This window comes from Fringilla coelebs (assembly GCF_963513975.1).
Source record: "Fringilla coelebs genome assembly, chromosome: 3".
Taxonomy (NCBI): domain Eukaryota; kingdom Metazoa; phylum Chordata; class Aves; order Passeriformes; family Fringillidae; genus Fringilla; species Fringilla coelebs.
This window is the reverse complement of record NC_140030.1, coordinates 57537981-57553165: the sequence shown is the minus strand read 5'-3', so window position 1 is coordinate 57553165 and position 15185 is coordinate 57537981. Positions and strand designations below refer to the sequence as shown.

Here is a 15185-nt window from a genome sequence, read left to right as displayed (position 1 = left end):
ATTAAACAGTTCAGGTCATAAACCAAGACCTGTTGTGCTAGGCACAATACAAATTTTGATCAAAGACAGTACCTTCCTTTGAAAGGTTAGAGTCAAAGTATTGTTACATTTTATAGTTAAAGTTACAACTTCTGCCAAGAGTGGGAATTCATGGTAAAAGTTGTGTAACATCTGCATAATCCCTGCCATCATGTGCAAGACCAGGAGCTTGACCGATCCTTTTGGCACTGTATGGAGGCTGATAAGCAGAAATAAATAGACATTACAGCGATTTCTGACTCTGTCCTTGTTCAGGTATATTCAAATGGAAAAACTAATCTTAGGCACTTTGACTGCGTGCCTTGCTCTTGTTGCATAAATAAACCAGGAATCTCTCCCTGGTTGTAAGTATTTTGGTGTCTGAGCTTAGGAAAGTGGAAAAAAACCAAGTGCAATTGCTTTTATGAGAGGAGGAGACTGGTAATTTGTATTTTTTAATTACATCTGTTGTCTGTTGATCAAGACGAGCTGATTTTTAAGATCATGAGCAGTTCTTTTCAAAGCAATGCTATGATAAAAAGTAGACTAGTGGAGTGGTCTCATATTTTGTCTTCATGGTTTTTCTGTCTTTGTTCTGCTGTGGAACAGTAGTTTTTGTAGTTGTTTCAGCATTGTGCTCAAGAGGACAGGCAGACAATTGCTCTAACACATCAGCTGTAGGTGGAAAAAGCTCTAAATTTGGGCTAACTTTGTGTTTCTTTTACTCTTTTTATATCCACCTTCCTCTAGAGGTACAAAGAAAAAGAAGAAAAGGATACAAAGGAATGAGAGAGAAAATCAGCACAACTTAATGAGCGTCGATACTCCTCTGTCATCAGTTACAACTAATGGTGTTGAAAACGAACCCGCATCCCGTGGGGTGGAATTGAAGAAGAAGAAGAAAAAGGCAGCGAGAGGCTCAAACTTAAGCACAAGTGGAAGGACAAATATTGCCTTTGAGCTCGAGCACCGTGACGCAGAGGCGTAATTTATTTCTGAATACTGGGGCGATGTTCATTACACGCGTTGAAGGCTGCAATTATGATCTCCCTTCCAGGATTAACAACAAACAAATAAATTAAAATACTTAAATATGCAAAATGGTACCAGTTGTGACTTATCAATAGTGCAAACCTGTTTTGGATGACTTTTGCCCTGGCTTCCTTGAAATCAACAGAACTCGAAGGTTCAGCTCCTCACTGGACTGGAAAAGAACTGAAACTGTCAAGTACAATGTTTCCTACTTGGATGTCTGATTAAACTGCCACTTAGGCATTTGTGTAGGCTGTAGATCAATCCATTGCAAGCAAAGAATCAAGTGAAAAAGTGTGATCTAGAGCAAAATATGCCCAACCACTACATAAGTTATCAAAGTAGCATTTTAAAGTGTTCTGTAAGTTAAATAGAAGAGTGTTCAGAATGTTAAATACCAAAGGAGTGCTGACATTAAGGTGTACCTGAAAACACAATCTTTCAAAAAATATTTTCCTGACATGAAATATGTGTTTGGACTGCATTTTTCAGCTCTGAAGGGAGTTATGGAGTAACTACCTATGCAAACTACACTGTCTTCAGTAGGACTACTTGTCTTATCAAAATTAATTAGTGTTGCAAATTCCAGGCAGTTGTATTTTTCAAATGAGGTGTGCTGCACATAGTAAAGATTCATTGCAGTTTTGTCAGAGTTCCTGGCTGCTTTGGCAGCAGTCATGCCAAGTATACTTTCTTTTGTCTGAATGAAATATTTCATATCCAACTATGCTGTTTGTTTTACTTGTAGTTCTTATGCACTTGTAAGCATCATTACTCTATTTTTTTATTTGAGTATTATTTTGTGAACTTTTACTAATGACTTCACTAATTATCTACAATGTTAAATAATTTATGTTTTATATTAAACAAAACACTTTCTATCAGTTAGTGTGGGTATTTTTTTTTCTGGCTGATGATGTCCAGTTTATTTTTACTCTGCTAGGAAATTCTTTCTCCTCCCCCTCTGAAGCAATAAATAACATAAAATTAGAAAGCCCTTATTTAGTAGACAGGGCACTTGATTCCATTAAAAAAAGAAGTGAAAATAACAATGCTGGGCACTGATGTGTGAAATGTACCCAGATGCAGAGGACTAGTTGCTGTATATTGTAATATCTTCCTTGCACATGTTTTGAAGCCAGAGAAATCTGTAAACTTTTTTCTTTTGAGCAGAGCACAGCAGCAAATCCTCTCTTTTCGCCCCACTGGTAGTTGCTATTTGCCAGCAGCCTTAACGTTGCTCTGCTTGGAGTGTGTGCATGGAGCCTTGCCCTAAATGGGGCTTGCGTGTGTGTACTGGAAACTTAGTCATGTCCCTTTCCCCAGTCAGAGGTGGTGTAAAATTACCTCAGTCCTGGGCTGCCTGATTCTGTCCAGGCTCCCCACCTCTTACGTCCCTGCAGTGCGTTCCAGCTCATCATCCTGTGTGACATGTGGCATTTAGAGATTTTATAATGGGGAAAAATCTCGACATCTTACATTTCTTAAAATGTCCTGGGTCACATTTAAAACAAGGGCAGAGCGTGACATCAGGCTCCACATCAGGGAGAGCTGAGCAGCAGCCAAGATCTGGGAGCTCATTGGAAAGCATTGTAAAATGTTAATTTGCCATTGTCGACGCTGAAGACAGAAATAACACTTCAGATAAACACCACGGAGAGATGGTAGTTCTAATCAAAGGCACAGCACCTCCTTTCATGCTTGCGAACTAGGGCTCCAATTATGTTCACTGCTCTGAAGCTGAATAGAGCTGCTTTGCCACACTTTCCAAATTGAGAGGAGAGGCAGCAGTAGTGTCTTCCAAGGCACAGTTCCAAATAACAATTAAGCAGAAGGAATCAGATAAGAGCCAAACATGAAAATGCAGGAGTTGAAAATAAACTTTTCATAATGTTTTCTTTTAATTGCAATAGCTTTTGTTTTGCTTCTATAATTTTTTTTTCTTCCCTACCACGTGGTTGGTTAGAGACTTCTTTTCCTTTATACACAGTGTCACTGTGGTGCTAGTTTTCTGCATTCATTTCACAGAAAAGGAACAAAAATATCTGAAATTTAAAAAGGTTTATGATCCTTAAGTATTAAAATTAGAGCCTTCACCCTAAAATCTCTTTAACAAATTATGAGCGTGGCACAATGGCAAAGACAGTTTTTACCTTTTGTTCAAAAATATGGTTGATGCATTCATTTTTAGAACTGCTTTTTGGTATTAGTAGAGTTTTTATTCTTCAAACATTGCTCTTGGAATTTTAAATTTACAAAAAAAGGATACTACTTTTAAATGCTTTAATGGTTTAAAAGGAAGTTTTTAATTCAAAAACTTTATATAATGCTTCTTGTTTCAGTGTTAATGCAATCTACATATTTTCTCAAATCACTTTACAGTGAATATCATGTATATTTGCTGAATATTGCTGAAGTACTTAGAGGACTTAAATTTCAGTGGAAGAAAAGAATTCCAGAAGGATTCAGATTGTATACTGAAAATTTTCCTTTTTTATTAGATGAAGCATTATAGTGTCCTGCAAAATTTCTCCCTGAGCCATGATGTGTGAATTCAAATGCAAGAGTTATAAAAGTCTCCATGAGACTTCTTCCTTAGAGGGTGACACGAGTTCATTGCTGGAACAAACCTGATAAAATGTTGCTTTAAAAAGTGTGAATATTAGATATTTATAGCTGCCTGGCAATAGCAGCATCGTGGGTCTTTCATTGTTCTGTTGTTTGTAGGTTTTGTGAGTGTGTGGTTACACTCTAGAGTGGCTATTATGTTTTTATGATGGAGCAGAGATATTGAGAACTGCGTGTAAATCAGCAATGCAGAAGAAAATGTGCGGCCGTGTTATTCCTGTGTTTCCCAATAGCCATCAAATTGCATTTAGTTTTTTCCTTAAAATAATTTGAGGAACAGACATCATGAAACATAATAAGTGTATTTGTAGCATCACTTAATTCAGAAGGCAGTAGGGGATGGATCACAGTCAAACAAGGGCTAATGAGAACACAGAGGAACATGACAACCGAAAGTCTCTGTTGACTAGTGAACTAAATCTGCCGGCTGGACGCAATTGTCTGTCGGAGAATTGAATGTCAGGATCATTTAGGGTTAACAATGGCCCATTGCAAGCAAAAGCAGACAGCTATGAAAAATAGCCGGCATGGTAGTCATTCTGCAGGGACCGTGGATGCAAACTTGATAATGAGGCACTTCATTCACTACATCCTTCTGCTCTAATTACTCAGGTGAATAGGAAATACTTCGTTGAAGGCGGGAACAGACTAGAGCAAAAACACTTGTTTGGTAAACACAAAGAGTGATGGGGTTTTTTAATGATCCTGCTCCAGCACGTATGAAATTAGTATGTATGCAGTGCAACCTATTTTATGGATGTGGAAACTGGGAGGGGATAGAAATATTTTCTGACTAGTGGAGGGAGGCCAGGAAGATTCATGTAAAGATTGGTACTCCAGGGTTTTTCCTTTAGCATTTTATCCAGTACAGAATATTGCAAACAAATTAACTTATTTTAAGTACACCTGCACTTGTAAAAATATACTGTGTTAGTTCAGTCAAGGGGGTTTATTGCTTGGAGTTTAGCATACATGCTTTAGGAACAAAACTGCTGCATGTAGGGAATAGAAACAAAAGGAGGTCTGAGAGGGGGAAATAAGCAACTTGAGAAGAAAGCTGCTGCTTGGGGGAGACTTGCAAAAATGTGGCAATTAGAAATTGGAACTTCAGAAGAAGGAACAGAAGATAGCATGTAGGTGTGTTATAGCAGAGCTTTGGTTGCTTCAGTCATGTTTTTTAGACTTTAGAAATTCAGATATTTAACCACTTCACTTTTTAAAACATTTGTTTTGTGCCATTTACAGAAACTTTTGGGATGAACTCTTGGAACCCATAAACAACATTCTGTGTCCCCCCAGTAAGTCTTAGCTCTCTGGTGTTGTAATTCTGAGCTGCAGCCTACAGAGTTCCACGTAGTCTATGACTTGCAGAGCTGTTAGGAGAGATGAAGCTTTCATTCCCTGATTTCTGGTACAGATTTTCAGGAGGCACGTTTATTGTTGTCTGTTGCAATAGCACCTCTGCCTTGATTCAGTCCTCTCCAGCCTCTTCATCTGGGGCAAAACAGCTGCAGCAGAGATTAGAACTTCAAGAATCAAGCTGCTCTTTCAAACATTTAATGTCATAGGATCCCTTTCTTACATGTAGATTGTGTTCTGCTCATAGTGGTTTTGACGAGAGTTTTGTCTTTTGTTCATCTGTTGTGTGCAGGTTGCTTGCTGCCCTCCCCTTCAGAAGGGTTTGTTTACCAGCACTGGGATGTTTGTGTAGAGTGCCAGTCCTGCAAGCTGCTCAGAGTAGAGGGATCCCTATACTCAAAACTCTAGCAAAATCAGCTAGGAACAGGGTTTGAGCCACACCATCATGGCTACAATTAGTGTATACTAACTTTAAAGGCTGGGAAAACGTTTTCTCTCTTGCAGTCATAGATGAAAATGTCAACTCTGCATTTCATACAAAACTTCGTCCACCTGATTGTTTGTGAGGACTTTGTCAAGCCAAATGAATTTTCACTGTGTTTGGCTGTGACAAGCAAGTTTACAAGTCCTGTGCAATGCTCAAATGCAAACAATCAGCAGAAACTGCAGATGCCACTTTTAGTGGAAAAAATGTTTCCACACCGGTAAGGCAATATCAGTAAAATCTATGCTCTGAGCAGACTTCAAATTTTTGTTGCATTTATATCGCCTGCAAAGGCAGGGAGTATAATAAACTAGTGTGTAGCAGCTGTAAATTTTCTGAGGATTTATCTAACCACAAATACATCGAAATGGGGAAATAGGTCTATATTAAACTGTGCAAGATGCTGCTGGAACTCAGCCACTTCTGCAACATCCTGTAATTAATTTATTATGACAGGTCTGGCAAACTGAAACACCCAATACGCTTGCGACAGACTGTTATGATATAGCTGTTTGAAAACTCTGGAGTCACATAAAATGCAGGTATTAAAGGAAAAAGAAGAAAAGGTAGCCCAGTGTTAGCATTATTTTTCTTTTATTAGAAATTTTTCACCAGATTCACATTCACCAGCATCCTGGAGTGCACATGGCAGACTCAGTACCTCTGCCTGCACTAGCTGGGAAGGAAATTGTTGCAGAATATATTGGCTTAGATCCTACTGTTCTGGGATCAGAAGGAGAGTTAATGAAGTTCCATGGACGTGTTCAACTGAGGGACCTCTTTTCACACATTTTCTGAGTCAGTGCAGGCCTAGCCATGTCTTTTGGTGACAAAGTTAAAAAGAGGAGCTGAGGCACTCAGTGTTGGTTTAATTTTCTTGGTCAGTCCATATTTGTTTTACTGCCCATGTTTAAGACTGCTGGTTTCGTTAAACGATAGTGAAAGAGTTCCAATGAAATTGTCTGTGAGTTGCAAAGAGAATTAGTACAGATTTCTCACATATCAGTTTTTTACTGTCTCTAGCTCCTACATAGGTGACTAGAACAGGTTGTCCTTGCATTCAGCTGCTTATCCTAAGTTCATTGCCTCAGTTCTCAGGTAAAATAAATACTGAATTTCATCTTTTTCTGGAGATTATCTTCAATGTTGAGCATCCTGCTATTAATCCATAGCTAAACATAGCTAATTCAGCACTGTGCAACTGTATAATTTGAAGAAAATCCTCTTTCTCCCCTCCCAAATTTTTGGTAAGTAGAATAGGCTGGTTTGCTCCCTTGCTTGCACTGCACATTTTAAAGTGCACAGGTTAAGCCTTTGCATATCCATTGCTGTAGGTGAGCCGTGCAGAGTACATACAAGTAGTTACCATCACCAAGTGTTACTCACTTGGCAGTGCTGGTTTTTTATGGACCATAATTATTCCTTTAGTTTCACCTCAACGTTTTTATTTTGCAATTGCATCATCAGCCTGCTTTCTTTCAGTGTATGTCATCAGGATTTTGACATCTTTGTACAGACAATGTATAAAGCAACTTTATGTTGTGTTCTGCATTCGTTTTAGAGCTTGATGGGGATATACAATCATGGGTGTAATAGTGACATCAGCCCGAGGTTCATTAAAATAAATGCCATCCAAAGCCAAGCTTTAGCAGGCTGCATAAGCCTATAATAAGCTTATACGGGGTTGGTTAATCCCCATTGTTGTTTAGTATAATGTCATAATAAAAAAGTGACATCAGGGAAAGGGCAGAAGGGGCAGTAAATGTGCTCTGCAGTGTGGCCAAGTGCTCCTGACATCCCTCCTCCTTAAGCAACAGCATGAGCTGAGCTGAGCAGGTCCAGGTTGCATTGGAGGGCGACTGAGAGTGGCTCTTCTGTTACCTGAGACAGAGCTGCAGAGCCATGACCATCCCAGGGTGGCTTTCCTTGGTGATGCACTGTGGGTGTGCACAGGCATGCAGAAGGTGTGCAGCAACACGTGGCCCTGCACTGGCTTGCTTCCCAAGGATGCAGCTCCATTGGACCTTGCAAGCCCTGTTCTTCATGGGGAACCTCCCGGAATCAGGACTCCCAGCTTAGACCCCAAAGGTTCTAATTTGTTGCCTGTATCCAAAGGCTTGGATGAAAAGGAGGTAGGCTGCCCTTAGGGTAAGCAAGGGCACCCAGGGCACCCTCCTCAGGGGCTGGTACTGAGCAGGGCAGGGCTGGGGCTTCCTGCTCCCCAGGGATGAGTGCCAGCCACCGAGACAGCACGGGGAAGGAGGGCGGAGGCTCTAGGCAGCACTTGAGCCTCACACTTGGTTGAAGTGGTAGCTGCAATTGTCTTTCCTTGCTGTTCTTTCAGTCGGGGTTAGATTTTCTCTGAAAGCAGAAAAAGCCCTCAATGGCAGCTCTTTGAGTTCAGTGTCTCTGGCATTTTGCCCTTGTCACCACAGTATTATGGGTTTTCATGTTTGGGAACCTGGGCACCTGGCTCCTGCTGAGACTTACTTGAGGCAGTGTTTTTGATATCAGTTTGTGGGACAAGAGTTAGGGACTTGGCTGCCTCCAGTTAGATCCCTGAGTAGCCTGAATTCACAAGGAAAAAAATTGTCTGATAATTCTGAGGTTCTGCTCATTGGTCAGGTTCTGTGTTGGAGGGAGGGACCTGTGTAGACATGGTCTGAGATACAATTTCCTGCTGGTTTGTGCTATCATTTAGCAACAGCTGGATTCAGTTTGCTTCATCGGGAGAGTTGATATTTTTAACAATGCTTAGCATTGATTGTTTTTTCATGCCAGTGACATGGAAAGTGACGCAGAACAAGTGATGCTGACAGTCATTGCCAACATCACTATCAACAAAGATTTCTCCTGAGGCTTGATAACTAGAAGAAGAAAGCTGTAAGACTCAAATATCTTCCAGCCTAAATGTCCATACAAGGCCTGCCACCAAAGGTGCTAAACCTAATATTTAGCTCAGGTTGCTTGTTCTAAGGACACGTTTTGCAAGGAGAGGAAAGAGTGACTACTTCAGCACATTGGGGCTGACATGGGTCAAACATTGTCAAGGTCTTTTTGGAGGCTGAGGTTTCTTCATTGAGTCATTTGAACTCCACCGGTTTCCCACACTAAGATCAGTGCTGTAACATCTGTGAATGTTTTAGGTTATATTTTTTTTCTTCTTTTTTTTAGTGGTTTTGTTCCTTTTTTTTTTTTTTTTTTTTTTGAATGTGTGGTAAAGCACTGGAAATTTGTATAATTGAACAAATCTATTCCTAGTTCATTTGAACCGTTGGTGTGTTTTTCCAGAGCATTGCCATATTTTCCTAGAGCTAGAATTAGCTAAATTTAGATACCTGCTTTCTTAGGACCCAGCAATGGACCAGCACATCTTCCAAGTTGAAGATGCATGTGTTTGTGCCTGCAACAGTAGCTGAATGCTGGTTAACCTCACTTTCAGAGTTCTGGTGTGAATTGGAGTTTCTTGTCATGAATACTTCTCACAGGGTCAGATTGAATCCTGTAAATTGAATAAGAACTCAGCCAGAGAGAGGAAAAGAGAATTTGCTGCCATTTGAACCTGGGCAATACCAGCAGAGAAGAGCTTGAGCAGGGCACTGGCAGTCTCTGCACAGTGCAGCAGTGTGGAAAACAGGCTGGCTCTCCGCAGATTTGTAAGCAGTGGCACATGTCACACGGGATTAAGGACTCCTGGAAGGACATGCAATTTGTGCTGCCGCTCCCATCCTCCCTCCCAGCCGCCCTCAGTTCCCTGCTGGCCTCCTGCCTCCTGTGTAAAACCCCAGCTGAAATGGAGAAATGGGATGGGTGGCAGTGTGCCAGCCGCCCGGGCACCCAGCAACGCTCATCCCTCTGACGGACACCCTGCCGTCCGTCCCTGGGGTGACTCACTTCTTGTGCCTCCTGGGGCTCCAAGAACTTACTCACTCCTGGAAAAATCTGTGCAAATATTGATATAGCTGCCTGGTTTTACCTCGGCCCTTTTGATGGTTGGCTTTTTTGTGCAGGCAGGTTGGCGGCTGATTTGCCACTATCGTTACAGCTTTTTTGACTAAAGGTGTGAGTGGAAGTAGTTTTTGCTTCTTCTGTCCTAAGGTGCTAAAGTGTCTGCTCTAGGAAGGAAAGCATTTGGAAATGCTTTGGAAAGTTAAATTAAAAGCTGTGGTGAGGGTTCTTAGTGCTGTCTGAAAACCAAGAAAACACTCTATCAAAAGATGTTGAAATGATTATTTGTTTCCACCTTGCTGAGTTCAATTTACAGCTGGTTTTGTGAGTTTCAACTGAAATCAGATTAGTTAACTTTAATCTGAAACTTGTGTCTAAATACTCAAAAACCTAATTCATTAGCTATATTTTATCAGAATTTACTAAAAATACCAGCAGTGATTTTACAAATTTTGAAAAGAATATCATAACATTGTCATAGGAAATATTGAAAATGTTGACAGTTTTTCACAAAAAAGTTCTGTGCTTATTTAAAGACCATTTTGGGGAAAAATCTTTCTATGAAAAATACTGATGTTGGATATTCAAATCAACTCACTCATTGGGCAGTAAAAGCGGTCTAAGTGAATAAGAGTGCATGATAAGTGACATGACTTTTGATTTCAGCAAGATTTTTGATAATGTCTTATATGACATTTTTTATTATCAAAAATATATATGGGGGGGAATATATGGTCAACTATCATGAGGAGTTGATGCATAACTAATTAAAAAAGAAAAGCTGCATTCAAAAAAGACTTATCCAAGTTTACTTATCATACCAGGGAGATATTGCAAGTGAGGTCCCTGAGGTCAGTTCTCTGTCACTTCTATTCACTATTTCCATTAATGAGCTGGATTATGTAGTTGTATTTATAAAACGTGTGCGTGACACCAGGAGTTTGCAGGCTGTTTGGAGGACATGATCAGAATTAAAAATCATGTTGGAAGATTGAAGTAATGGTGCAAATCAGTAAAATTGGATCCAATTGGAGCCAAAGATTTGTGCTAGAGGAAGAAGGAACCAAAGACAAAAATACAAAGTGGCTTTCCAGTTTCATTGCAGAAAAATGCGAAAGGTGACAGGTTCAAAGGCAAGCTAAGTGAATCATCAACATACTATGTCTGTTTGGAAAAAAGGGTCACCTGAGTGATATTAACAGAAGTGAAGTGTGTAAAATCAGATTATTACTTCTTCCCAAGTCAAGCTGGTGAATCTTCAGCAGGAATACTTTGCATTAGTTTTAGGCACTGCATACTGGAGCTGGCTGACAAGCTGAATATGGTTCAGGGAACAGCAGTGGGCATGACAACAGATTTAGAAACCTACAAGAAATGTTTGGAATTTTTAGTGTAGAAGAGGTAAGGATTGGGAGACACAATAGGGATGCTTAAGGTTTTTACAGAAAGCACAAAGTGAGGTAGCTCTGTTTGGTACAATCTATGCCCATGTGATTTCATTACAAACCTCATCTATTTTTTCTCTCTCTCATGGAAAAGTTTACTTTTATCTTACAGCAGTTTGATGGAGCAAAAAAAAAAAATTTAAGTATTTCTGGGTCCATTTAAATTATATGATCATATATTTCCTTTCTTTCTCTTTGTTATGTGTACTATTATTAGTTGTCTTTTTCTTCCTCTAAAATAGCACCTGTAAGACTCACTTAGATCATTACTGGTGCATAACAACCATTCTTTGAGAAGAAAATTGCAGTGAAAATTTTTTATTCATTATCTCCTCTGTCATAAATCTCTATCTGGAGCAAAAATCCTGACCCTGAATCTTTCTCCAGAACTCGTGAGCCGATGGCTATTCAGTTTTAATTGTGCTTCTCCAGTGATTTATGGCATGACCTTGGGTAAATTGAACCTTCACCTCAATTTCCCTGTCTTTAGCTGAAGACACTAATATTTCTCCCATGGACAGCCTGAGAGCTAATCTGTGTAAGACTGTCTTGACAATGTCCAGTCCTCAAGCAGAGTCTTAAAAAAGTTTAGTTGTCACATACCTATAATTCAGTAGTTGAAAGGCACTCTGTATTTATGGTGGGACTAAGTTTTGAGGGTTTGAGGATTTTTTAAGTACTTCTGTAAAATCATGTATTTTCAGTCTTATGGATTGGAAGTGCAATTTTGAATATTTTATTTTTGGGGCTGGGACTGTCAGGCATGAGAGCAAAAAGCTCTGGAAAAGGCCTTTGTTTGTAAAGGTGGATTACTCAGCTGTAGTTGGACACTATAATGTATTACAATACACTCTGCCGGCAGCTATAATAGTAGAGCAAGCTCCACTGCAGCTCCAAAAATCTGGGATGGGACTCTGGCCAGAAAAACTGAAAGCCTTGAAGTATGTTCCATGGCAAGGAAAGAGAGGTTACTTCTCTCCTCAGGTTTCTTGCATTCAGAAGTGATAATTACCATCAAAACAGAGAGAAAAGATAAATGCTGGATAAGGTGGCAAGGAAAAGACCCAAGATTCTGTCCTCTACAAACAGGAATTCCTGCCCAGCACATATAATGCCGTCTTGATTTGAAAACAAAACAGAAATATATTAAAAAGTAGTTGAGGAGATCCTGCTTATTTTACAGAACATGAGATAATAATGTCCTATTCATAGATAGGAGGGTCATGCTGCAAATCCAGTATTTATCTCAATTGTAAGCACTCTTGCATTAAGGAGTGGAAGTAGCTTTAATTTGAAATGGGATTAATAAAAGGTGTGACCACTTAGGCTTTTGAAAAATATGCAGACTTATATGATGACAGCAGGTAGAGGTATTTCTGGTGACCTCTGCACCTTCATTTCATTAATTCACTGAGCCATATGTTTAAACTAAAATAAACACTGTGGTACAGCTGGAAATGCCTGACTGTTGAAGAACTTGGCCTTTTCCCTGTCCATTTCTCTTCTTTTGTGATCTCAGCTGGTGAATGGTCTGTAATGTCCTCACATTTTTTCTTTCTGGGGTCTCTTTCTCCACAACACAGAATTAACAAGATTTCTGTTCAGGAAATCAGGTAGTCTGAGAATGCAACCATTTGGTGGACAGGAGGGAAATAATAGTCAGGAAATTAACTACACCGTGTTACCATATTTTGGTTTTGTTGTTTCCCCTACATTTTCCCATTCCCACAAACTCTCTGAAAGCACCAGATCTACTCCGAGTCTGAGAAATCACTTTTTGCTTGCTAGTAAAATGTATTTTCTCCATCAGTGTTTTAGTTTCATGCTACATAGAGTACATGTGGATTTTATAGCTCATGCATTGAATAATCCCACCAGCCATTCCAATAATTTGGAGTTTGGTGTCAAATGACGGAAACTGGACAATTTTTCTAAAGGAGCTGCCAATGCACAGCTGAGTGCACACAATCAGTGCATTTAATTGTCCACAGTGTGCTGCATTCTTGTCCCTGAGAAGGCTCCAAAGTGCTGGAGGGGCAACTTTCAGCTCACACCCCTTACCCAGACCGAGCCCCTGTCAACTTTAAAATGTGGAAGTTCTGCAAACAGAGATGTTTTTGAGCTTCACTGTTGGGCAAGTCTTGCTGGAGTCCATGGGAGCTGCTGGGCTTCCCTGCTCTGGAATACCCCGACGAGGTCTCCGATTCACCTCCTCCTGAGTTCTGGCAGCTGGACTTCAGAGGCTCTAAACCAGAGGGAGCCCCAAGAGCTGGGGCTGAGCAGCGCTGGCCCTTGCCCAGCTCTGTGCAGGCACAGCCCTGCCAGGCTGTCCCTGGGGCGCTCCACGGCCGCAGAGGTAAAGTGCAACTGCAGAGTCTGGCTGCTCAGCCGCCTGTGCCTCGTGCAGGTCAGGCTGGCAGCACCCATTGTTCTGCAGCATTTGAAGGGCATCCAAGTTTTGGCATCATTAGATTATTGCCATGGTGCTCGGGCTGCGGATCCTGTACAATAAAAGGGGTTTTACTTTGTGTTCAATCACTATTAGCTGTTATCTGCAGCTTTCATCTAGTCTCCATTAATGAAAGAACAAATAATTCCAGGGACTAAATAGATGTTTGGCCATTCAAATATATGCAAAGTGATACCATTTATAAATGGGAGGAAGCTGCTTTGCAAGCCTAGAATTCCATTTGCTGTGGAATTTCCATTTAACAGTGTGAATCCAGTTAAGTCCTGAAATACAACACTTAAGGTTTTGTGATACTTCGTCTCCCTTTCAGCTGAAGGCTCCTAATGGCTGATATTTCTAAATCCCATTCCATTTCATTAGAGAGTAATTATCTGTTGATACTATTAACATTGCTGCAAAGAGGAAAACATCAAGCTATTCTCCACGATCTTGCCGACTGAAAAAGAAGGAATAATCTTGAACTGCAGCCGGGAAGATTCAGGTTAGACTTGGAAAAAACATTGTGTGAGGAACTGAGAGGTCTGAAGAAACTGGGCATCTCCATCACTAAACAGCGTTTCCTATTTTTACGGCCAACAGAATATGCAAGACTTGCTGCTGCAGTCTCCTGGCAAGGGAAACGTTTTCCCTTTCACTGAGTCTGCACATGGCAAAGCGAGGGATACAGGAGGCACGGCTGGCACGGCCAGGCCGGTGTCGCTGCAGCGCAGCCGGTGATTCCAAAGGATTGCATCACAGCCCGGCTCTCCAGCCGCTCCAGCCCCGCGGCAGCCCCGGAGCTCCCGGGTCTGCGGCCATCGCTTTCCCTGGAGCTGCTCCTCGGGACAGAGCGGGCGGTGTCACCGAGGGCCAGCAGTGTGACTGCAGCTCAAATCCCCGGCTCCTGGTGAGGCGTTTTGAGCTGGCCTGTTTGAGGTGAATCAGGAAGGGCTCAGCAGCTCTGACACCGGCGCTGAACTCCTGCTGTACCAGCACAACTGAGCATTTGTCCCCCATTTCCCCTCTTTCCTTCCAGACCTATGCATTATTCTCTGTGTACCAAAACTGCCTTATTTACAGCTGCAGAGGCTTTGGCAGAGCTGTCTGTGTTTTGTCACAGCTGAAGAGCAGCTGCAGAGCATCCTTACAAACTCTCCACCCTGAAAGCTGAGACACCAAAGGCTGAAGGTAAAGACAAGCCCAGATGTTGCCTGAGTGTTTGACTTCTCTGTCCTGCCATCACTCGGCTTTCAGTGGTGGGTAGGCTGCTGTTAGAATTTGTGACAAATCAGAGGGACAGTTAGTTCTAGTTCAAGTTGTTATGGAAAAACTGATGGTGGGGGGAAAAAATGACCTGGACCAAATAAACTTTCTGCGAGGCGAGAAACTGCACTGCTGGTGAGGTTAGACATGTGCTCAGCATGTGATTGGAGAAGGGAAAAAAAGAAAAGCCCAGTGCATTTTGAGAGGGGCATTTTAAGGTATCAGGTGATGGAAGCAAGAAACAAGGACCTTCCCCTCTCTGAGCCTGGTCCTGGAGGGCTGGAGAGACCCTGCACTGACAGGCTGCCAGAGAAGTAAATACACCCTTGTTGATGACAGCTGCTTAGCTAGAGAGTGAAAAGGAGGCCAATGTGTATAATACTCAAATGGTAACGATGGATGTTTTCTTTTTAATGGAAGGAGGTATAAATAGCAGGAATGAGATGAAAATGAGAAGCAAAACTTGAGCTGCATGTAAATGGAAAAATCTTAACATTGAGATTATGGGATCATCACCTCAGGGTAGCAGTGGAAGCCTGTAGTTTAGGACTTGAACAAC

At 41.2% G+C, this 15185-nt stretch overlaps 1 protein-coding gene across 4 annotated transcripts in view; it reads left to right on the top strand.

Moving 5' to 3' along the window:
• Positions 1-1858, top strand: part of AHI1 (Abelson helper integration site 1) — an 84368-nt gene extending 82510 nt beyond the window's left edge. For all 4 annotated transcript variants that reach the window (XM_084201892.1, XM_084201889.1, XM_084201891.1 and 1 more), the window contains one exon: positions 769-1858. In XM_084201892.1, coding sequence (XP_084058018.1) covers positions 769-1006 — 238 coding nt within the window. In that variant the 3' untranslated portion in view covers positions 1007-1858. The remainder of the gene's footprint in view (positions 1-768) is intronic.
• The last annotated feature ends 13327 nt before the right edge of the window (positions 1859-15185 follow it).